Source organism: Vanessa cardui, chromosome 10 (assembly GCF_905220365.1).
Source record: "Vanessa cardui chromosome 10, ilVanCard2.1, whole genome shotgun sequence".
In the NCBI taxonomy this organism is placed as follows: domain Eukaryota; kingdom Metazoa; phylum Arthropoda; class Insecta; order Lepidoptera; family Nymphalidae; genus Vanessa; species Vanessa cardui.
Genome location: NC_061132.1, coordinates 10190815 through 10216266, shown reverse-complemented (window position 1 = coordinate 10216266; position 25452 = coordinate 10190815). Strand labels below are relative to the sequence as shown.

The 25452-nt window shown below is 31.8% G+C and overlaps 1 protein-coding gene across 1 annotated transcript in view; it reads right to left on the bottom strand.

Annotated features, from left to right (window-relative positions):
• LOC124533153 (nucleoredoxin-like) overlaps positions 1 to 25452 on the bottom strand; it is a 60257-nt gene that overhangs the window by 4782 nt on the left and 30023 nt on the right. Inside the window, exons 2-3 of the mRNA XM_047108318.1 lie at positions 17989 to 18219; positions 16108 to 16217 (exon numbers count right to left, since the gene is read on the bottom strand). Of these exons, the coding sequence (XP_046964274.1) occupies positions 16108 to 16217; positions 17989 to 18219 (341 nt within the window). The remainder of the gene's footprint in view (positions 1 to 16107; positions 16218 to 17988; positions 18220 to 25452) is intronic.

Below are 25452 nucleotides of genomic sequence, written 5' to 3'. Positions count from 1 at the left end.
ATATAATGTTAATATATAGTTTGCTGTTCGACAAAATGTAATAAATAGTTAGCAATAGGCAACAAAAAGTGGACACCGCCTAAATATATAAGTACCGAAATGTTAAAGCATAACAGAATTAAGATGAGTATGTACATATAATTATGTACATATAGAAAGACAATTCAATACCGTTTCTTCTGTTTGTATTTGGATAAAAGAGTTCCCCCAGTTTTACATAGTGATTTGATTCGAATTTCGACCACAATTCGAACACTAGCAATGTTAATTATACCCATATAATTTTATATATTTGATAGAACAAGATTTTATAAAGTCCAGCTACGTACTCTATCTAATATTAGCAGTTAATTAAGGCAGGAATTGTATGCATTTAATTACCTTTGCAATTTTAACTAAGGATTGTTCCAGCGGAAGAAATTCCATCCCATTGATCTCGTGTTTCATCTAATTCGAAGATTCATCGAGACGTGAAATGTTTCTTGAAATGCATTTAAGTTATTATAGACCAGTTTCGTGTAGAAAATGTATATTATAAGGCTATTCAGAGTAAGTACCATGATTAACATATACATAACTTATACGTGTCAAAAATACTAGTAACATAACGCTTATATATTTTAAATAAATTGTTTAAAATTTATTTAACTCACTGATGTTCAAGAACTTATCGAGGAGATTACATTGTTTACATACTCCGATATTAATGAATATAATTCTGTATATGTAGTGATAGTATCGAATAAGTTTTTCGTTTTCAAAAATTTCATTTCAATTTCGTACAATCTATCTGAGCCGGCTCTGTTCGAATTGTTTTCCGATTGAACTCAACAAAAAATGTAAGAAGATCTCGGACGTCGAAGAGACTATACGATTTCGTGCTATTTATACCAACTAGACTCCAGCTTGGCATATTTTTTGCAATGAAAGGTTCATGATCCTGATTGCAGACGACGACGCCAGCACGCTTTGGACTTTGATGTCTATTAATTGCAACCCGTGTAGGGGGGCTTTATTTGCAAGTTTCAATGGGCATCTTGTAGACTTGGCTTGAGGGGTGACGATTTACGATTTGCTGTACTTTTGTTACAGGCGCTTGTGTAATTATTATAGCTGGTTTTGTTGATAATATATAGTGACACGAAAATTAAATATCACTATTTTTTATACATAGGTATATAAAATTGATGTTATCTGTTTGAGATAAATAGCTTTCGATACCGTTTCACCGATCAACATGACGATTGCTACAAATCACAGAACCATTTTGCCGGAATGATTTATCAATGGACTATAACTATAATTTAATTAGTTATATATTTAATGCAACAAGGGACTTTTCGTTACTTCGTATATTAATACCATTAAAATATAATTGTGAATTATGTATTGGCATTAATTTCGCGTTTTACGTAAATAACAAGGAACATATTTAAATAACGAGTTGAGTTAATTATGTTTTGTTAGATATAGTAGGTATATTCGTAACAAACGTGATTACTGCGATAAATCAGACTACGAAGTCATTTCGTGTAAAATTTCACGTTAAGCAGCCATAATATGTAGCTCCAATATCAAACTCGCTTCTAATTCCGAGAGAAAGTTTACAAAGCTTCGCGTTCACAGTTCACTGCCAAACGGCAGAGCGGCGCCGCAGACGAGATCCTTTCTCCGCTCCTATGCTTTGTGCGTTTCTTTTTTTTTTCGGCTACAGCCTAACTTTGTGCGAAAAAACTGAGCCTATGTCGAAATAGGTGATTACTTAACATTTCAAAAGCAACGCCTAGAAAACAACGCTTTTTAGAGTATATTGGCAAAACGTGACATGGTTTTCGTTCTCTACAAAATTCTTGTAACTATTCCATTTGGAAAATGCTATTGCAATACAAAAAATCATACTATGGTGGTGGTAGGACTTTCTGCCAGCCCGTCTGGTTAGGTACCACCCACTCATCAGTTATTCTACCGCCAAATAACAGTACTCAGTATTGTTGTGTTCCGGTTTGAAGGGTGAGTGAGCCAGTGTAACTACAGGCACAAGGGACATAACATCTTAGTTCCCAAGTTTGGTGGCACATTGACGATGTAAGGAATAGTTAATATTTCTTACAGCGTCATTGTCTATGGGTAATGGTGTTACCATCAAGTGGCCCATATGCTCGTCCGCCAATCTATACCATAAAAAAATACTGTGCTGCTAGCAATAATGTGCAGGCACATTGTAAATCATGTAGAGAACGGAACGTATTGTACGTTTACGGAAAAATAATAATACTTAAAAATCATTACTTGGTGCATACATACATATATTTTAGCGAACGAAAGAGTTTTGATGCTGAACACAAAAGTAAGTCCCTACACATTTATCAGTATGGTTGTCCAAAAGATTTATATATATATATATATATTGTACCTATAAATAATCCAGTATAGAAAAAAAGGCTCTTTTGTTTCAGTTTCTATCCATGAATCCACGACTATAACATTTCATAAGCCTTTTGAAGACTAATTAACAATATATACCCAATATCATATTTCGTGATATAATCCGATTCTAAGTGATTATATAATTACTATTGCGATCAATTCAGTCGTTCGAACTTGACCGAATAGCAACTTATGTGAGTCTGATTCAAACATATTGAACTTCGAAATCAAAAGGTTCTATAGAGAGTCGCTGTTCAATTAAATATAGTCAACAAAATACATAGCTACTACAATATAGACGTGCTCGATACAGTCGCGTGACGTCACTAGACAGTCGCGACAGGTACTCGCAGGGGTGCATACTACTATCCAAAGTAAATAACCCATATCAACTCAACCAAGTATAAATATTCCAATGCATTATACAGTGGGATGATATGAACCTTTCATTTCAGAACTTTTTAATATACTTTGGATTGGAAATATGTTGAACTGTCTTTATGGTTTCTGTCTAGCTTGGCTTTGGTATTAATACATTTACTAATTGGATTTAAATGTATTGTGTTCCTGGATTTTACTTGGAACTTTACGGTACATGTTATCTTAAGCAGAAATCGTCAATTTAAGTGTAAGAAATATCAGTGGATTTCAAAAACGCTCTATTCAATTTTAAAATAATTACTTGCTTTATGTTTAATAGGGAAAATATTTAATTAAAGCAAAAGCAAGAAAAAGATTCGGAGAAAAAATAAAGTTTGCAGAAACCGTAATCATTTGTTTGTGTCTTTACTACATAAGTGACAATTAAAAAAAAAAAAGTAAGATGTATTGGTAAATTCGCATAACGTCGTATATATTACGGCTACATTACATTTCCCTGGAGAACTACAAATGTAAACATACGAATTTATGCTTCGGAGGTTTCGATTTAATGTTCAATCAACATGCAATAGAGCGTTACGTCCTATAATCTTCTCCATTACTGAAGGTAATAGAAAATTCATTGTCTAATCTAGTGTAATCATCACGTTCAATTTGGAACAAAGTTATTTATTTCAATAGACAAATATTATACTTGGTCACGTAAACAACAATGTAAGGGATCTGCGCAATTTATTAATAAACATATTAATTTTCTATGTAAGCCTACACGCCCACACTACCAAGGTACTACATAGGATGAGTAGGATCTATGTCAGTAGTTACCTTTATGCTATTAAATATATTAAAAGAAATTTAAAATATAAAATAAAGACTAGAGGCTTAGCAACTTACTTATACAAAACAGAATAGAAAAAAATACCGAGAATAAAAACGTTTGAAAAAACTGCAGTCATGTGTTTGTGTCTTCACCATATAAGTGGCAATTAGTTTAAACAATGTACAATATGAACTCGAGTGAAATGCTGTTGACTATTTCAGGGAAGACTTTAGATGTTTTACGCTCCACTGAGCTTGGAGCTGAAACAATGGACATAGACGTATTGTTTGTTTTCGGTACAGGAAAAACTGTTCTGGTTGGCTTCCCTTATCTGCTATTTAGCGGAGAATGCTTAGTATATGAATGGTACGTTTTTCATTTTAGTATTTTATTTTAATAATGTATTTTTTGGTGCAATTATTTTGCAATAAGTCGTTCATCGTTTTATAGTATTTTTATAATAGTGGTAAATTTGGATCAGCCTTAAAAAGTCGTAATAAATATAATGAAATGAATAGTTTTGAAAATATATTTGCACCAAAAATAAAACAGGTACGAATGACTGAATTTGTTTTGTCACAAAAGAACATACGACTACGTACGATGGAGATAACGAATACAAAAAGTCGGAAATGAAAAAAAATAAACTTCGAAACCATTTCCAACGTTAACGAAAATATTGGCCACAGGCTGAAGGACAAACAAACTTCTAAACTTTATGTAAACTCGTATAGCTGTGGTATATCGATTTTTCCGACCGTCTGCTCAATTCCGAATGAAAAGCAAGCTGTTACAATATTTCTTAACGACGTCCTCAGCGTTACAATGAATTTTTCAAATTTGTCTCCCCTCATTTAAATCGTTTGCAAAATTTTAACTGTTTAAATAATTTAAGCTTTCCAAATGAATAATAAACGACTTTATCTATAAACTTTGTATAATGGATTAGTTTAACAACAGTGTTTTACTAAAAACATTTAAAAGTAAATCTGGTTTTTTGATTACAATTAATCGGAGTTAAAATAGCGTAAGAAAATTTGTAATAAAAAGTAAAGTTATAGAGGTACTATTTGATATAGATATTTATTGATATTCAATAATAAAAAGTTTATGGGTCAAGTTCTGATTGTTTCTAAGAAACAATCAATGGTCTGTATATGTATTTCTTCGTATTTTATGATATGGAAAAAAATTAATACTAGTAACTTATTACACGAACTATCTTACTCAAGATTTTTTTTTAATTATCAACTGAACGAACTTAAGACTGTCAATATATATGCATATAGAGTAACTCTAGTCATAGCTTCCGTGGTAGAGCAACTTGGGCGTCTAAGTTCTATGTACAATTTTGTTTGTACCGTATAAGTACTTTCGTGAGGTAATATTAATATGTATAATAAATAGATGATAATTAAGTACAATTTTAGAATGAGAAATTATTTTTATTAGAATGTATTTGAAATTTGCATCATATTAAATAAAATATATTGATAAAGTCGTGTACTTAAAAATGTGTAGCTACAAGCAATGTTAAAAACAAGGAATATCTAGGAATGACTTTAATTCGTGGGGAGTGTAACTAAATTACAAGCATAAGGACGTGGGGTAAACTATGGAGTGTTGCCGCTACGGCGATATTTTACGCCATCGCGCCGCGCTCTTTTCACTATCACTCAAACGGAAATACAATTAAGCACTTTTTAATTTAAAGCCTAATATAATATTGAGTTAACGAAGTAAGTTATCATTTAATTAAGAAAGATAAATACCACTTTTTTAAAACTTCTATGATGTACATATAAATTTAGTTTTGTTTTTTTTCTAGTATGGGTAGTTCTACAAACTAAGGAATTTTTGGAGGTGATGTTACTAATCTAAGTGAGTTCTGTGGAGTTATTCAAAATCGCTGCCCTGGTGTGACACTTTATATCGTTACTAAAAGTGAAATTGAAGATATGGAATATGTTATTCTTGTGGCTCGATTTTTTTTCAATGGCCATAAATCAAAAAGTATTAAATATTTTGACTGTTCCCTTTATAAAAAGCTAAAAGATACTGTACTTTAATTATTAGACTGAATTTCACCACCAGAATATATAAAAAATGTCACACCGAAATCAGACTCGAATTTGTCCATAATTTGTAGAACTATCCGTATTACTTTATAAGATAATTGAATAAGTTACTTTTTCCGTCTATGCATGTTCTTATCGCCCGTTTTCATATGTTTTCCTGATGTTTTGGATCGTCCTCAATTAGATTGAAATGACTTTACTTAAGACATGTTATCTCTACAGAAGATCTTGAATCTCGATTAATATAACTCCAAAAACATAACATCCTATACATATATAAACATAGTATTTAACCTATATCCATTTTGACACTGTTATATGTGTCGTTTATTGTAAAAGTGAATTATCTCCATATTCATTAGTATTGAGATAATTAGCCTTTTGCAAATTAATGTATAGGAAAATAAATAAAAGTATTTAGGTAGTTTTTTCTATTTTTAATTGTTCATTACAAAGTAAAGCTTATAATAATTTTAGTAATTTAGAAAACAATACAATAACTAACTTAATAAATGCACTTAAATTTATTTTTTTGGACTTACTTCACTATTATACTGACATTTTTCTATTAGTCGTAAGTAATTTCGTCGTCGGATGAACGCTCATCGGCACTTCGTGTGCTTGAACGAGTTGGCATATCCACGGGAAGGTTTTTATAGTAATGGTGGTAAATTGGTGGAATATACGGCAAAAGATCAAGCATGTCTTTCTTCTTTGCGTTGGTCACTGGTCTTCGTGATGTATAAAGTGGGTCTTGTCGAATATTGTACAAGTAGGGCTGTCGTCCTTGTTTATTTTTATGCAAATTCACTTTATAAAAGGGGATGTCGGGATTCAATGTTTCTTTAAATTGAAACTCTAAAGGATTATTTTTTTCAAATCTTAGCCATCTAATATTAAGCCAGTTGAACTTGTAGCCACAAGTTGTTTTTTTTTTATTAGTAATAGCTTTTTCTAGGGCAGCAGTGCTTAAAAATCCAGGATTTTTCATTTCTGTAACAACAAAGTAAGGTTCCTTGCGTTTTGCTGTTTTTATTATTTCGATCCACTGGTTTGGGCCATAAATTTGTCCATAACGGCGGCTAGCACTTTCTATTATTCCAAATTCTCCGTCATTGGGAAGGTATGAATGTCCTGAAACCAAAAACTTGTGGTCTATCGTGTCAATATTAGTATCAGAATCTTGTACAAGTTTTAAAAGAGAAAGGGTTGTCTTGATGTTCCTATTTTGTCCTGTACAAGAATCTGAATACATTATAACGTGCTTATGTAGTGCCGCATGACTTTTTAAATGTTTAGTCAGACATACAGCAATATCTTGAGAACCTCTCCCACCTTCAACTTCATCCCAGACATTCATGTATGCTGTATTATTATTAAAACAATGTATTCCAAAATTGTATAAATAAAGATTTCTTTTATAGTATGCTACTGAGGTACTTAATTTCGGGTAGGCTAAAGCTTTCTGTAGATCAAAAGTAAGAATGTATGCTTCATCAACTTTTTTAGAATCTATCTGAAGGTTTTCTCTAGCTGATTCTGCTTTTCGTTGATGAAGTTCTATTTGAACCATAAACTGGTTCTTAATATTTTCATCATCGGTTCCTTGTATTTTCAAATTTAAGTCGTCACAAGTCTTGCATGTGTCTTGTCGCGGTGTTTTAAAATGGAGATTAAACTTGGTGTTAAATATTTTCATATAATATTTTAATTTCTTAGGTTCAATCATTTCAGTCTGACATTTTTCTTTATAAAGATCATACATCTTACGTATAGTTAGTCCAGGATTTAAATATTTTCTGTTGGGATTATTTTTTCGTGTATAATGGCTTTGATAAGCAGGAAAACTTTGAATATGGGCAACGATATCGGAATCATCAAGTTTTCGCGAACTAGTTGTACCACGCTTATCCTTACATTGGGAGACATCATCTTTCGAAATACAGCGATACAACCTCCCATCACTAATTTGAAACGTTTTTAGGAAATATTTCTTACACACTAACTGTGTTTTGTTACTAGACTTTAAAAAATACTGTAAGGTCACATTTTTCCCTGCACGTGATTGATCTTTTGGGCGTTTTCTGTTTACTGTAGTTTTCTGAATCAATGCATATAGATATGAATTTTGCAAAGTAAAATCTTTTAAATTCCAAAATGATTCAAATATACTTTGCCTTTCATTTACGGTAAACAGTGTAGAACATTTTTTAGGACACCCGCATTCAACATTTTCGAACTTCTTTTCATTTATTCTTACACCGGTTTTTGTCAAATAATGTTTTCCACTGTTACGTAGCATCTTTCTTTTATTAACTGCCCAATTTTCTATGTTAAGTGACCTTTTCCTAGATCTAGATGGCCCAGGTTCAAGTTGAAGATTTGGTTGGGTTTTTTCTTCATTAAAATTATCATTATTGTCTATATGTGTATCTAAAACAAGTGTGAAATACAAAAGTTTAGTTTAGACATGTCACGCAATACACTAATAAAATCAGAAAACAAAATAGTGGAACAGGAAAAAAGAAATTAAAGTCAACAATTTTTTGTGGGTAGAAAAACAATGAATTAAACTTACCAGATTCACTTTCTTCGGAATTGGGCTGATATTCAGACCCAGAATCATCAAAATCATTTGTTTTCATCATGATAAGCAACCAAAACAATTTTTTTGAATATTTTTTCGATATAACGTGTTACAGTAGAAGTGAATCAACGTACTTACTTCACTATTAAAGTGACATGTGATTTACTTCACTTTTATAATGAATATTTTGCCGCCATTGTTCCCTATAAAAACAAGTAGCGCCATCTATTGCACTATGGTAGATACTATGGAGTTGTTTGACTTTTATAGTGACAGGTATTAATAAATGTGATTTAATCCAACAAAAAAATACATTTTTTTTAAATCTGGAGTTACACCACTTTTACAATGAGTGACATATATGATAGTTCATTATACTCAACTGTAGTTGGTTATAAATCATATTATAGATTATATATGGATGGATTAGTACGGTTCACTCTCAAACGAGTCCTTCACGTTCAATTATTATAGAATATTATTTATATGATATTTATTTCCTATTTTATTGTTATCTGTTTGCTTGTGCAAGTCGCTTCACGCACACTAAGACATCTTGTAAGCATAAACTTTACTCATACTATATATAATAAGCATTAAATAAACGCGGAGGGGCGCGCCTTATGATAATAAACAAAAGCTACCTATATGCAATATTGTTAGAAAAACTCGTTTCGGTTTATTGTAATCTTACAATTTGAACAGTCTTGTTCGTCTATACAGGTATGTCAAAAGTTGCAAGGACAATCCAGACCCCTTGGCGCTATTGTTGTCTATGAATAGAAGGTAAGTAATACAAGCCGTATTGGAATACAACTTGTATTAGTATGCTTAATTGGAAGGTGAAATAATAATCTTAAAAATTATTAAAACGTTCTATTATTTAAATATTGTATATAAACACAATATGTTTTCGTATAGTCCTGTTATAATTATGTCCTTAAATTTTGAAAATCGAACATAAAATTTTTATATCACATAATATTAATATAAAAGCTGTCTCCAATTGCGGATTCATAGACTTGTCATTAGGGTAAAATTTTCAGCCTCTTGACATTTCTCTTATTTTTCAGTATAAAAAGACTTATATTTGTGCAGGATGATTGTGTTATTCAAATTTCATCTTTGGTTTCAATTAATTCAGTGTTTATTGAATAAAACATGGAGATGAAATATTTTTTTAAAATAAAAAGTTGTCGATTAATAATGACGATTAACTACGCCTTTATAAAAAGATAATTGTTATCGTTCAGTGTTTCCTGATTTCACTTCAAACTTCAAGACTTCAAATTTGGTGACAAAAGATTCTATTATTAGTTTAATTAGTCAACACAAATCAAATCAACATAAATACTGGTGACTTTCTGAATAATTTCAAATTGTTGCATATACAAAAATTACCAACTATTACAGTTTAAAGGCGCAGATAATTCTAATTAATATTTTCCAAGTAAAACCTATTACGATTTGATAACAACATTTTAAAAAATATTGTTTTGAAAAATAATTGGTGACCATATCTTATATATACTCGTATGTATTTATTTGAATGTAATTGACATATTTAATTGTATAATAATTAATAACGAATTGGAGAAAAATGCTTAGCAAGTTTAGTTTTTGGAACGAAGTTCTTTTATGCGGCTTACGGTACAATGAACTGGCAGAAATCGTCACGCCAGGAAAAAGCGTAATGTACTTTTTAGGCGTCCTTCTCCTTTTTTTTGATTTCTATTGCTGTTTCATTTAACATTATTAAGTTATTTTTTGTTAATGTTTTAACACATGATAGACACGTTATCCGGACTTTTCTAGAGGCCTTTGTAAGACCTACAATTTCATACTATATTATTTTAATGCATCTCCTAAGGTTTAGCTAGCTTTAGCCATGTAATCGTTCAAAAACAGTCCTTTGCATAAAAGACCGTCACCGGCCGTTTTGTACAAAGTATCTACAAATACATACGAAAACCGTATCAAAATCAGTAAAGTAATTTAAAAGAAAGCGGGTATAGAGATAGAAACTTACTTTTTTTAATTGCGTACGTTTTTATAAATTACGTTTATTAAAGACGCATAGAAATAAATTGGGTTGATCCGCGGCATTGCGCATATGTGTTGTGTCAAAAATCCGTTGAGAATTTGCATTCAACCCTTGATCTTTAACCCCTTGAAGGGTGACAAAATAGCCTATGACCGAACTTGGGGATCAAACTTGCTTCAAAATTGGTTCAGTGGTTTAGCCGTAACAAACTGACAGAAATACTCTAGTAGGTATTTATATTTTATTAATAACAAATCGAGAAATTTTTGGGTACTATATTTTTCTTTTTTTACACGTTCGACTATTACATATTGTATTCTTACAGTGTTATGTTATTATTTTACCAAAATATTATGGGAAGGACGTGTGTACATATATAGCTCTTGTAAGTTAAATTCAGTGATTGTTTTGAAATGTATATGTATGTATAAATATTTACCTAGTCCACCGATAAACAACTCCTATTAATTGTTGGAAACTCGGCTTAAGAACGATATAGGTATATATTCTAAAGCTGAAATAGTATATCTCCACCGTTATCTTTCAGACCGTAAAACTGACTTATTTACTTATTTCCCTATTTAAAATAAGAAGTATTTTAAATAGGAAGCAGGAAAGCGAGATTTTCAGAGTGTCTCTCCTTTCATGGCGGCACTTCACGCGGTCGGTTCGTATCAACACTTGACGCTAGTCTTTGAAAGCATGACAACCTCGACCAATAACCCATTATAATACTTATTCCAAAGAAATAGAAGCTACTTTGCTACGTGTTTCTAGGTGTGTACAATCCGTACCACTTTATCCCCAAGCGTTTCAGATTACCTCTCAACCCTAGTATTGTGTTTTGCGAGGGTAGCCTGTAATTATTTTCGAAGGGAACGAACGGTACAGGAATGGATTTTGTATGAAAACGGTGTAAGATATTTCAACATTTTGTTAAATAGAGTCTGGTGTGTGACTTCGGCGGTGTATAATGACGCGATTCCGTAACAATCCGTGTAGTGAAATCCAAAGCTATTTTTGTCAAGCGCATCTATTGAATCCATTGACCTTTAAAATGCCCAAATTACATACATATCGGGTCAGAAAACTGATAAGCATAACAAGTAATTCCAAGGGTTATTATCAGGCTAGCTGTCGGTCATGCAAATCTACTTCATGCAGAGCTAGAAACACAGCACCGATTTTTTTGCAACAATGATGATGATCGTGTTTGCTCTGTGTCCCATTTGCTCCATAATTTCTCTCATGATGGCATATTGTTACGAAGTTATGTTTCCTAGCGACAGGCCTAAAGCTATTAAAGCGGTTATGACTAGTTAAATGTATAAACATAAAATTAAATGTTTCATATTAAAACTTGCACATTTAAACATTGAAACGGTATCTAACTTTTGCCCAATACCCAATGAACTTTGTACAATCATTTTAAAACATTGTTACACTTTTTTTGTCTTGCTTGTTATTATATAAATCAATGAATGTTGATATATATGTTTAAAATTAATAGACTTCATCACTGTTTGCAGCATGAAAAAACACATATTCTTATGTATTTATTATCAAGATCGCTCTAGATCGCATATAAAAGTTATAAATGTGACAAAAAATATATTTAAAACATTTATTTAATTAATGACGAATGTAACGCATTTCTTTGAAAGCAGGTTTGATTTGATTTCTATATTACGATGATATTATTGGGTTAGTAGTATTAAACAATGACTGTACAAAATTTAGAGTCACTCATAGAGTAGATTACGATGAATGATGGATGGTATGGATTAATACGACACATACGAATAAACCTTCACTTTAATTTTACACTAGCATATTTATTTATTTACAACATCAAATCAGGAACTTCTAAAATTGCGTTTCTTTACTATATTGTCCATGTATTAATATACAAAAACCTTCCTCTCGAATCACTCTATCTATTAAATAAAACCGTATCAAAATCCGTTGCGTAATTCTATAGATCTAAGCATACATAGGGACAAACAGCGGTAAGCGACTTTGTTTTATACTATGGCTCAAATTAATTAATGATTTATTTGAAAGGTTACAAAGTCGGAAATAAATCATTATAATATGAAAAATAGTGAAAATATTTTTCAATGGAAAATCTCTTTTATATATTTTCACGTGAATAATTCCGAGAACTTAGAAACAATGGTGATAACACAATGCTAATACAACAATGTGTTCATCAAGAGAATAGAAAAGTATATGTTATTGTTAGTGAATGGGAATTTTATTTTTCTTTTAAATATAATTATTTGTTAAGTAAATAAAATGTATATGATGTCTATTCAATAAACAGACCTGTGCAGTAAAGATATTTTAAATAAAAAAATGTTTCATCCATAAAATGTTTTTTGGGACGTCATTGTACAATATGGTTATATTATTAAATTAATTATTTATATGTAGGTACCGATACAGAATGAAGATTATATCATAAACAATCGAAAACAAACAAAGTGGTTATCTATATTTATCACTAACTTATAGGTGAAAAATATATATGTTAACTGAGTACTATTCAGTTATATTATTGAATGTAAAAAACAAGTAGTTAATGTCCCACTGTTAAGCTGAGTGTTTCTCTCCGTTTAGCAGAATATATTATGTGTCAGGTCATCCAACACGTGCAGGTTTCCTTACGGTTCCCTGTACTTTTTTTTTGTTTATGACATAGGTGGCAAACGAGCAGGAGGCTCACCTGATAGAAAGTGACTACCACCGCCCATGGACATCTGCAACACCGGGGGGATTGCAGATGCGTTGCCAGCTTTTAAGGAGTACGCTCTTTTCTTGAAGGTTCTCATGTCGTATCGGTTTGGAAAAACCGCCGGTGAAAGCTGGTTCCACAAAGTGGTTGTGCGAGGCAGAAAGTGTCTAAGGAATAGCGTTGTATTTTTGATTTTCGGACATCAAGGTAAACTTGAGTTTTAGTATAACCAGATGAATTATAAAACCAAAATTCAACACATGAAAATTTCACTAAAGCTGCAAAATCAACCATCATCTATGTTTTCTTTATTTATTGATGTTTATCATTTCATTTTTTAAAATTAATATACATATATGGGTACGTAGTCTGACCTCTCGTTGCAATGTTAAAAAAGTACGTCCCTATATAATTCTAGCTAGCTCGTCCGCTTCGCTGAGTGCAGGTCTAATATATCTTCATTATAAAATAACCGTGTAAAATTTATAAGAATCAAGTACTAAATCACAAAGATAATAATTATTAAGTTTTTTGTTTTTAAACCTTGCGAAGCTAGCTTAACTAATTACTAATAAGTAAGAATAAATAATCAGTGCTCAAGTATAATGGCAACATTTATTAACGGAAAGAAAAAGTTTCACGTCTGTTGATATATGTTAAAACCATTTTGTAGGTTTATTGATTTTTTTTTAATTTTTTTTTTTATTTTATGTTCATAGGTCTACAAAACAAAATGACAATCAAAAAATTGAATTAATTACATTTCTCTTGATGTAGACACGACATGCGTTTTTGATTAAGTGCAAACAAAAAAGTCTAGTCTATGACAGCAACAAATATCTAAACTTATAATTTTTTCAATTGCAAAAAAATTTTAATAAAATAGTATTATCACACGGACTTTGATTTTATATTTTTCTTTATACATACCTCGAGATACACATATTCGTTCAAATATACGATATACATTTTTTACATTACATTAACAGCCCGTAAATTTCCCACAGCTGGGCTGAGGATTCCTCTGCCTTTGTTCCCACTGTTGGTTTAAGATCTCCTCTCCCTTTGAGGAAAAGGTTTGGAACATATTCCACCACGCTGCTCCTATGCTGAATGGTGGATACACATGTGGCAGAATTTCGTTGAAATTAGTCACTTGTAGGTTTTCCTAACCGCCGAGCACTAGATGAATTATTAACACATATGAAGCACATGAAAATTCAGTGGTGCTTGCCTGGGTTTGGGCCTGCAAACATCGGTTAAGAAGCACGCGTTCTAACCACTGGGCCATCTGGATATACATATGCATACGATATACATACATACATTAAAATACGCAATTTGATTACCATTTTGGTTAAGCCTTTCAACAGATACAATCCCAAACCGTTCAGTCGTTTTAATGTAAAAGAGAAATTACAGAGTTATCCCAAATAAATTTATTTAAAATTACGCAGTGAACAAATTAAGATTCTTTCATATTCAATTTTATCATTACTCATTTACCCATTTATGCTTAAAGTGCTAATTACGATTACGATAAGTAATTATCTCACCGAGTCCTGTCATTTCACTGAGATAAAAAGTATTCTGTAAAAAGAAACTCGAATAGACAGAACACAGGACACAAGCGTGAAATGTGAGTATGTGGTTTTTTGATAATAAGTATACTAATTGTAAGGATACTAGCTATTACCCGCGACTTCGCTGCGGAGTTGGTTGTCATGTGTTAGGCAAACAAAGTAGCAAATGCCCTTGTTTGGAGTTCAAGTTTACTTCACACTAAATTTCATTAAATTCGGTTCATTGGTTCGGTCGTAAAAGAGCCACAGACAGACAGAGTAACATTCATAATATTGATATAGATTTAGCAGTTAGTTTACTGACACGGGTAACTAGTTACTACAAAACAATTGTTCATTAAAAATAATTCAATTACAAAAAGGTAATATACAATATGTACTTAGTGGTGGAGATTTGTGATAACCCCATGGGTAGGTCAGCCATTCCTCAGATACTCTACCGCTAAACAGTAATACCTAGTGTTCTGGTTTGAACGGTGAGTAAGCCAGTTCAATAACAAGCTCGAGGGATATGATTTGAGTTTCAAGGCTTGGGGCAAAATGGCTATGTAAGGCATTCCTTACGTTGGTTAATATTTTTTTACAGCGCCATTTTCTATGGGCGGTGATGACCACTTACCATTTGGTCACCCATTTGCTTGTTCACATATCATAAAAATCTACACACTACTGTATCCTACGTCTCTTCTCTGTAATCTTACGTCGTTTGTCAAAATTTTACGATTGAGAAGAATAATCTCGGAGCTTTGTTAAATTGAAACAAAGTACGTTTTTGCACGATGCATTATAATAATTAAATTTGGGATTATTTAACTAATAAATTGAATTATTTCGACAGGAACGTTTTCTGTTGAAAATAAAACCTTTTGTCATGAAATGATAAAATATTTTTTTTTATTCCTGGTTCTATAAAAATATTACACTATTCAAAATACTCATTCATATTCAACTCGCATAAAATCACAATTCGGAGCGAAGTGAACGAAAGAAATGAACGATTTATTTCGTCTTTTATACGCCGAATTGAATTTTCGATGAATAAAGTTTCGGCAAATTTAATTTTCATTGCGTATTATTTAAGTAACAACTGAAAACGCATTAAAATATTCTAAGAAAGTTTTCAAATTCGCATTCAAACGCACCTGCAAATTGGTAACGTGATGGTAAGTGGTGACCACCGCCAATAGATATAAGTGCTGTAAGATATATCAAATAGTTAATATATCTTACCTAACATTGCTAATTTTAAGTCATAACAATTATAAAAAAAATCTTTAACGGTAAAATAAGGTTTCATTGAAGCGCTAAATAAAAACCTAAAATCTCATTTAAGAAACTTGAAAGACATATTCATAATCCTACCAGCATAATTACCAGTTCTTGATAAAAGTACATACAGCAAAATAGTTATTACTATATTTTATAAATCATATTGTGTTCATTAACAAACCTGTCACTGGAAACCAGTATGAGCTGCGTGTTGGCATATTTTGATCGGCGCTTGCGCACCGCTGATAGAGCTGCGCAAAGACTCGGGGCAAACGACCGGCATGGTGGGCACTGGTGGAAGAAATATACTTATATTTGTGCTTTACACTTTAGACCTAATATTATAAACTATTGAAGTCATAAATACTATCTAATTTATGATATTTAAAATAAAAAAATCTAAATGTAATTCGAAATGTCGCATCTTAAATAAAGCTATGCGAAATACTAGAAGATTTATTTCTTTAGAATATAACTATTATTGTATTATAACATAATATATGGTGAAGTGAAAGCTAGGATGTCACGGAATTTTCTTTAAATCTTTGTCTAGACTGATTGGAGATAATATACTTTAACTACATAGAAAATTGACAGCCGCTTAATGGCACATGTGTGGTGGCAGCTTTATGTACCTATTATATTCGCTTTTGGGGAACTTAGCACATGTTTTCTGTCATTTATACCTTTATTATAATAGGTTGGGGAAAAAGTTTCTTCGTATTTTATATGAAAATTCAATATTTTATAGTTTATTTACATTTGACTAAAGTATTTAGGTACCATTTTGTTCCATAACTTTTTGCCATCTTGTTGGTAGTGACATGATCCCATTGCTGTAAAAATTTTGGGGCTTCTGATCGAAAAACTGCGACAAGTGGTTTTGGCAGTCCTCTCGTGATGTTAACCTGACACTTCCTAAGGAATTCTGCAGAGACCGAAACAGATGAAAATCTGAAGGTGCAAGGTCAGGACTATACGGCGGATGCATTAATACCTCCCAGCCAAACTCTCGTAATTTTTGTTGAGTGGCTAAAGATGTGTGAGGTCTGCGTTGTCATGGTGAAAAACCACACCCCTTCTGTTGATCAATTCTGGCCGCTTTCTCTCAATTTCTTGCTTCAATCTCATCAATTGTTCGCAATACAGTTCTGAATCGATGGTCCTGCCGGGCGGTAACAGCTCATAATGAATGATGCCCTTCCAATCCCACCATACACACAGCATTACCTTGTTGCGAGTTAATCCGGGTTTTGCCACAGTCTGTGAAGCTTGACCGGTCTTTGACCACGATCTTTTTCGCACGTTCTTGTCGTATGTGATCCACTTTTCATCACCAGTTATCAGCTTCTTCAAAAATGGTTCGGTTTCATTACGTCGTAATAAAGAATCACAAATGAGTACACGGTTCATTAGGTTTCTTTCAGTGAGTTCATGAGGCACCCATATATCGAGCTTTTTTGTGTGCCCAGCTTTATTCAAATGAGTCAAAACCGTTTTGTGGTCAATTGCCAGTTCTTCAGCTACATCGTAACTACTAATATGCCGATCTTGCTCCACTTTTTCAAAAATGGCATCAATTTTGTCCGTAACAGGGCGACCAGAGCGAGATGCATCTTTGATATCAAAATTTCCGGCTTGAAAACGCTTAAACCAAACTTGCGCTACTCTCACAGATACTGCATTAGGTCCATAAACATCACAAATTTTTTTAGCGGCTTGAGTTGCATTTGAGTGCACCTTTTTTATAGTAAAATTTTAAAATGTATCGAATTTCTTCTTTAGATTCACTCATTTTAACAACAACAAAAACAAATGAAAATCACACAAATTCCTAATTTGAATTTGGAAGTGCCTTCTTTAAAATTAAAACTTTTTAATGATACCATAACCAGCCAGATACAAATGGTATAGCCAAAGAGATTTTATTACAAGTTCATACATACTATATGCGAAAAGACTTTTTCCCCAACCTAATATTATCGTTAAATGGCTACTTAAGTCGTACAAGAAAAACCACTTTGCTAAAAATATACGATTAATTAATTCGTATGTATCTTACCCAGTGTGCAGCGAAGTAGAACACTCTAACAGCATCAAGGGGCAACTGCTCGTAGAGTATCTTATTTTCTCCATCCAGCTCCACTCCTCTGAGGACCTCATCTAGAGGTGGTGCAGGCCAAGGAAATCGTTCACCAGAAGGATCACTGAGCAATGCATCTCTGACCGCGCGTCCCCTGATCACGAGGGTCGGGATGCCTACTGCTATACTGTATTTTTGTGTGAGACGTCGCTGAAAAGGAAAATACTGAATTTATATAAAATAACAAGTCATGAATGTCGCACTGTGTAGCAAGGATGGAAGGTGGAAGGTGTGGCTTATGACATCACCGTAATTCGAATACATGTTGGTGTTATGAAAAATATAACCGTGACATGTATTTTATTTCATTTATTGGTAACTAGCGGATCACCCCGGCTTCGCGCGGATACTTGATATGTATCATTGTATTATGACCAAATCACAAACATATATTCATATAATCGATATAAATTGTAGCCTACGTGTTATTCTGATGTTTAACCTATGTTACTGTAGTTTTTTTCGTGAAAGAATAAAAAACAAACATAAATCCATCGTAACAAACAAAACACCAACAAAATACTTAAACTAAGTACTAAAACTAAGTGGTAATCTATATAATATAATATCTGAGATCAAACAGGCAACAATCAAATCAAAACATTAAGTTATGTTATCTATGCAGAGAGAAAAGAAAATGGGTATTAAGTTAATGTAAGTTCCAACATTCAACGCGATGTTTCCTTTTACGGTTTAGCACGAGATGAATTATAAACACAAATTATCTATTGAAAGCCGTGACTTGATATGTTTTATCCATTAGTTAGGCTTTCACGGCTCGTAGACTTAATATAACAAAATTACATATATTATACACACATGATACACACATACAGTGGTAGACTTGGAAACGGCATCGCATTTATAATATATTAACTATATTAAGCGTCGTTTCATTGTAATAGTATATATTGCCTTATTATATATTTTTTGTTTGCGTAAATATGTATGGTTTTACATATTTTTAAACCAAGCAATTACGTTAACTGCGGCTCCGCACGGACGGACTCATTGTCTCTAGAGACTTAACTATATAGATTAAAAAAATTGTATTAATTAAATACCTAACTATTGACATGCGTATAATATTTTCTATACGTACAGTCAGAGCAAGAAAATCTTCGTCAGTTTTCAAATAAACTCCTTTATCGAATTTTAAACTCTTATTACCTTTTCAATGTAAACATCAAATCATTGCGTCGCAATATGTCACTCTCGATCGGTAAAGCAGATTATCGCTCATACTGAGTATACGAAAATAGATCTTAAGGTAACCAACCTTTTCTTACCCCGACTATACATAATATAGACGAGCGATCCGACCTAATCTCGCACAGGAGCTAATTCTAAATAAATAAATATTTATTTAATTGTATATTAATTTTATAACGTTTATTTAATAGCTTATAATTCCTAATACCTCTGTCATAAATGAATAGTATGAATACTATAAAAAACGATTTGCGTTAATAACAAAAGTAATAAATCAAAATTTGTCCACGGCTTAATGACAATTTAAACTTTCAAGTTCAAAATTTATTGTCACAGCCAGTTTATCTTACCACTTGTTTCGCATCGGTTCGTTTTGGTTATAATTTGGACATGTAGGTATAATTTTAAAGTATTTATTTAGTTAAAGACAATAGTTAAAGACAATTGCATGGGTCATGATGAAACAACAGAGCGCGTCATGATTTATGAAAAAATTAGGCTCATATTTCATACTCTTGTTAGTTCACAGAATCAAGTTTGCATAACGTTGTAAAGATTTTTTAAAGTAGATCAATTCTGTTCCGTTTAATAAAAGTAATATATCGTTTGTGATACAAACGTAGCTATAAAATAAACCAAAAAGTTTCCCTTCAATTAAGCGTGAAAAATAAATACATCGAAAGTTCCGAATTAAAACATCAAATACTTTATTGTAAATTATTTTCTGTAATTATTTTTGTGAAATATTATAAGTATATCTCATGTTACTTCAGAAGAATGTAGCTCATCGTAGATAAAACAATTATTATAATCGTTTAAGTTTTATTTTAATTTATTCATTACAAAAAATCAAATCATTCCTCATAATAATATTAGTATAGATATGAATACACATAACATAATCATTCCTTTTTACTTCCTGTCAGTTTATCTGAATTTATAAACAAGGCATAAATCGCACCTGACATAATGATGTTTCATACAATACGTACAATGCCGCAGCATCCACAAATCTGTCGCACGTTACTGTCTCGTTGCAGACGTACTGCTACATAACTCAATCTCGCATAATAAACGGATATAGTAGGCAGTGTTGATTTTAGGTTGGATGGTCAGCTTACAAATGATTACAAAACATATCTCAACAATATATTTGCTTGTGTTTAGATACTGTACCTACTTAAGTAAATAGTTGTTACTATAATCTTAGCTCTGCTGTTTGTCTCATGTAAATATTTCTTACTATAATCTTGGTTTTGCTAAGTCTGTTGTATATGTAACCATTGTTTACACTTTTTTGTCTATTGGATAAATTCTAGAATTTTCATAATAAAATTTTTTGTTCGTTAACGTTAAAATGTCCAATATTCATCAATATAAAACTAAAACTACAGTATCAGCTAAAATAGTTTTACGTACGTGTACGTGTACGTGATTTTATACCACATTTTTTACTAACAATAACATACTAAAATAATAGATTATTATACTCTGTCTGCCTCTCTGTTACTCTATCACTATCAAACCACGCAATCGAATTTGAGGACAAATGATATAAAGCAAATTTGAACTCCAAGGACATAGGTTACTTTTTTACCTAACACATGACAACCAAGTTTTGAAACGCGAGCGGAGCCGTGGGCAAGAACTAGTAACCACTAAAAGTTACAAAAACTCACAAATAGTCGAAATAAATCCAAAAAAGGCACATCTGTAGTAGAGTTTTACAATTGAAAGCGTATTATCTATGTTGGTCACGTATAATATCTGGCCAACGAGCCAGAAGTGACCGACTAACATTAGGTAGCCAATTTCACAGTCTGCCTTCTTGATATTTTCAAAGAATATAAAACTCATTTAGGAATATTGTATTCCTTGCAACAGTCGTGTTCAACGATTAGGCTAAAACGATCCTGCTCAAATCCAAAAGAGTACCGGCTACTGCACGTTATTACAGTCGCAGACATGGCTAAATCAATACGGTATACTAAGTAGTAATACGATTCGTTACTTGCAATATGAGAATTGAATGGGTATAAATAATAATGGCATTCTATTTATTCAACTTCCCTTGTATTCGTAGACTATTGTAATTGTTTGGGTTTTTAGACTTATTTGACCAAAGGTTTAGCAGTAGTTTAAGTAATTACTTTTATTTTTAAAAGTTTTATTTTTAATAGTACCTTTTTTCTGGATAAAATTATTATTAATATAAAATACATACATGTAGTTGTTTTTTGACCACTTTAGAAAGACAATTAAAATAAAACGTGGACATCGTTTTGACATTTTAATAGAAAAATCGTTTTTTTTTTAATATCTATTTTTTTCAATACTGGCAATAAAATCTCCGTCAAACATTTTGTATATATACCAAATCTATCAGTTCAATGATTCCTGCAAATATGTGAAAAAAAAATAACTCAAGTCCTTTTTAATCCCCGATTAAAAGTGATAAATCGAGTATCGATTTTAAATTATTACTACCGGCGGCGAAATGACAAACAGCTTAATAATTAGTTACCGGTATAAATAACCGCCTGGTACACAGACGGTACCGGAAACGAGGGATATATTTGGAATTGTCCCAACGTTTGATCTCAACCAGTCAACATAAACTGACCTACTACAACACCAAATACAACGGATTTTCATATGACAAAGTTCTTCGCACAAGATTTTTTTGATTGTATTTGTGTGAATAACCTGTTTTTAATATCATAAATGACATTGGCATTCATGTACAAATTATTATATTTGTTATAAAACTTTGTCCAATACGATTCGTGGACCCCTAATTAATGCGCCATGGAAATACTTTATAAATGCGCTATCTGTGAAATGTTTCAGCGTTCAGGTATATAATAACAAAAAATAATCATAATTGTTTACATAGTCGTGTAAAGTTGTGCGTACTTAGGTTAATTAATTTGTCTATTCTCGTAAATGCTACGTAGATAATTACACAAGTAATTTTAAGTATAATTATTTTCTAGATGAATTAACCTAAAAGAAAGGCAGATAAAATGTAATTTTAACACAATCAAACTGTTACATAATGATTTACAGTTTTAATGTGGTACCTTTACCTTAAAACCTTATTTGTTTTGGTTTCTTATCTTAAATACCTTGACTAGACCAATATGTATAATAATAATAAAATTATCGTATGACGAACCATACATATTTTTTAAAAAGTACTTTAAAACGAGACATGCTCATACATAATTAAACAGAAACTGAAGCTCCATAAAACTGTAATCATATTTACCCGAGCACATAACACTTAAGCACATCTACAATATTATTTTTAAAATGGGGAATGTTTTGCTGTATTTAAACTAAAACATTTTACAACGTGAAATATAATATCTGCATTATAATATCTGCACATAATCGCGCTTGCTGTGTTGAAGATGAGTTGCGACATCGGGCTTTTAGCTGATTACTCCAGTATTTTACTGCGACCCACAAACGAGAGTGCTCCTAAAATTAAAAAGCTACGTCATATATACTTTATTTTTACTATTAAGTAATATCAAAATTGGATATTTTTTGTATTATTGGTGATATAATATTTATATAGTAATAACAAACCCCTCGGGCCGTGTTCACGAAAATTAAAGAACGAATTAAAAAAGTCTAAATTTTGAAGAGAATACATGAGATGTTATAAGACCCGTTAAATTATAAATAGATTTTGTAAATACACTTTTTTATGGTATAAATTATAAATTTTCTATAGGTTGGCGGACGATCATATGGGCCACGTGATGGTAAGTGGTCACCATCACCCATAGACAATGACGCTGTAAGAAATATTAACTATTCCTTACATCGTCAATGCCACCAACCTTGGGAACTAAGATTTTATGTCCCTTGTGCTTGTAGTTACACTAGCTTACTCACCCTTCAAAGCGGAACACACCAATACTGTGTACTGTTATTCGGCGGTAGAATAACTGATGAGTGGGTGGTACCTACCCAGACGGGCTTGCACAAAGCCCTACCACCAAGTGCGTTAAATAAATAATGAATAAAGGCATTGAAACTAATATGGAAATACGTAAATCAAATTAAAAGCAATTATTATATGAAATATATTTCAGAAATGAAACGAACGGATCAGTTTTAGGCACTTGTAAGTTGTATTTTAAACTAATACGGTGCAAGAGCGATTACTCTGTGAATTTATGATAATCAACTGTGTTATGTTGCTTTGAATGATATATTTATGGAAATTATTTAATCTTTCTGACATTAATAAATTCGGACACGAGAAATTCTCTGTGAAAAAGTTGAAAGTCCTTTCACAGTAAGAAAGACTAATTAAAAAAAAATGGTAGAAAAAATATACTGTAAAGAAAAACACATAAAGTGATTACTACGAAAAGTAATCTTATCTTAATTTAATCTACTGTCATTTATATTTATCTTTGAGATCTTTTTCGAAGCAAACGACCCTTATATGAGAATAGGATTTTTTTTAATGTCATATAAAAATCTCTGTCTGGATACCTTGTAGCGTATTTTTTCTGTCTATTATATCTATTTAATTATGAAGCACAAAAAACGTTACCCTCTTCTATTTAGGGAATAATAAAACAAAATATACGATTTAAATTAAAAAATAAATAAAATTTTAACAAAAAGAAAAACCGACTTCAAACAAGACACTATTTTGAAACAAATAAAAATGCACTAAAAAGTAATAAAAACAATTGCATATTTAACATATTTTTTAGAGTCCTCCTAAGTAAAATGAAATGAAAAATATTAGACTACTTAAAAGCCGATTTACGATTATATAACGTAGTTATAGTAATTGTTATATTTGGAGCCGGTGTCTTATCCGGTGTTTATAATAAAAAAAGAATCATCAAAATTGTGCCAACCAATTTTGAGTTATTTATCTATTTATCGCGCACATACATAATGCAAATTTAAGACTTATGTCGTTTTCATAGGGATACCATCGTTGGAACATGATAAAATTAAAATGGGACCCCACGGGAAGCACCTTTTAAACAAAAAAAAAAAAATATGAAAATCGGTCCTCCCAGTGAAATGTTATGAGGTAACAAACATAAAAAAAATACAGACGAATTGATAACCACCTCCTTTTTGAAGTCGGTTGAAAAATATAAGTACATATATTTATTTCTCTTCAGACAAGTCTGCACAAATAAAAAAACTTTTCCTTTACTTTGTAATGTTATAGTTGTATTCGTTCAATTTTATTACTTGTATCTTTTGCAAAGGTTTGCTTGTAATATCCACCTCATTTCCGAGAAGAGAAAGTGCGGCGCCAGACAAGGCCCACATAAGGGGTGACGCTGACGCTTCGAGGGGTGATATAAAAAATTCACTCCGCTAATTTAAGCACGGAAGAATTTTAAGCACAAATTAAGAGTCTTTCGTTACTGACTTCGCTAAATTGGATGTATTTGATTCTTAAACAATCTATTTTTCCTGAGCTATTAATACTCTAATGTCAAGAATTACCTTATCCTGCTTTCTTTTTTTTTAATTATTGCCAGTTACTAATTTGAAATAATACTTCTTTTTTTGTTTTTACAGATATACTAAATTAAATTATATATTTTCTATTGATGTATTATAAATTTTACTAAATTAAGCTAAAAGGAAAATTGCCTAGATGACTTTAACGTCAATATGAGATAGTCACATATCTTTTAAATCAGAAAATACCTATATCCGGCTGCTACTTATTTTCGATAACTTCCTCATTGGGCTCATGACTTAACGGTTGTATTCCTAAGCCCAGGACTTAAAGTGTTCTTAAATTCTCGTATGGAAGTTCGCAATGGGTATATTGTCATGTCTCAGAAAGCGCGTTGTCGGTGGCCCTGCACCTGAAATCCTTTAAGTTATATTGCCAACCCATCTTCTTAAAAGAGCAAAGGAATTAAGTCTAAAATTTCGTTTGAGCTCACACTTTACGTATTCTAATTGGATGGCTTATCTTCATTGAAAATGGCGCCATGGCCAGACATAAAGCATAATTATTGTTTTGTTTTTATAAGTAAATATTAAGCGTTCCACATACATAATATATCCATATATTATATGTATATAAAATAATCAATGTGTAATGTTACTAGTTGTATTTCAAGCAATCAAGATTAAGAGCCAGGCTAAGTGGCGATC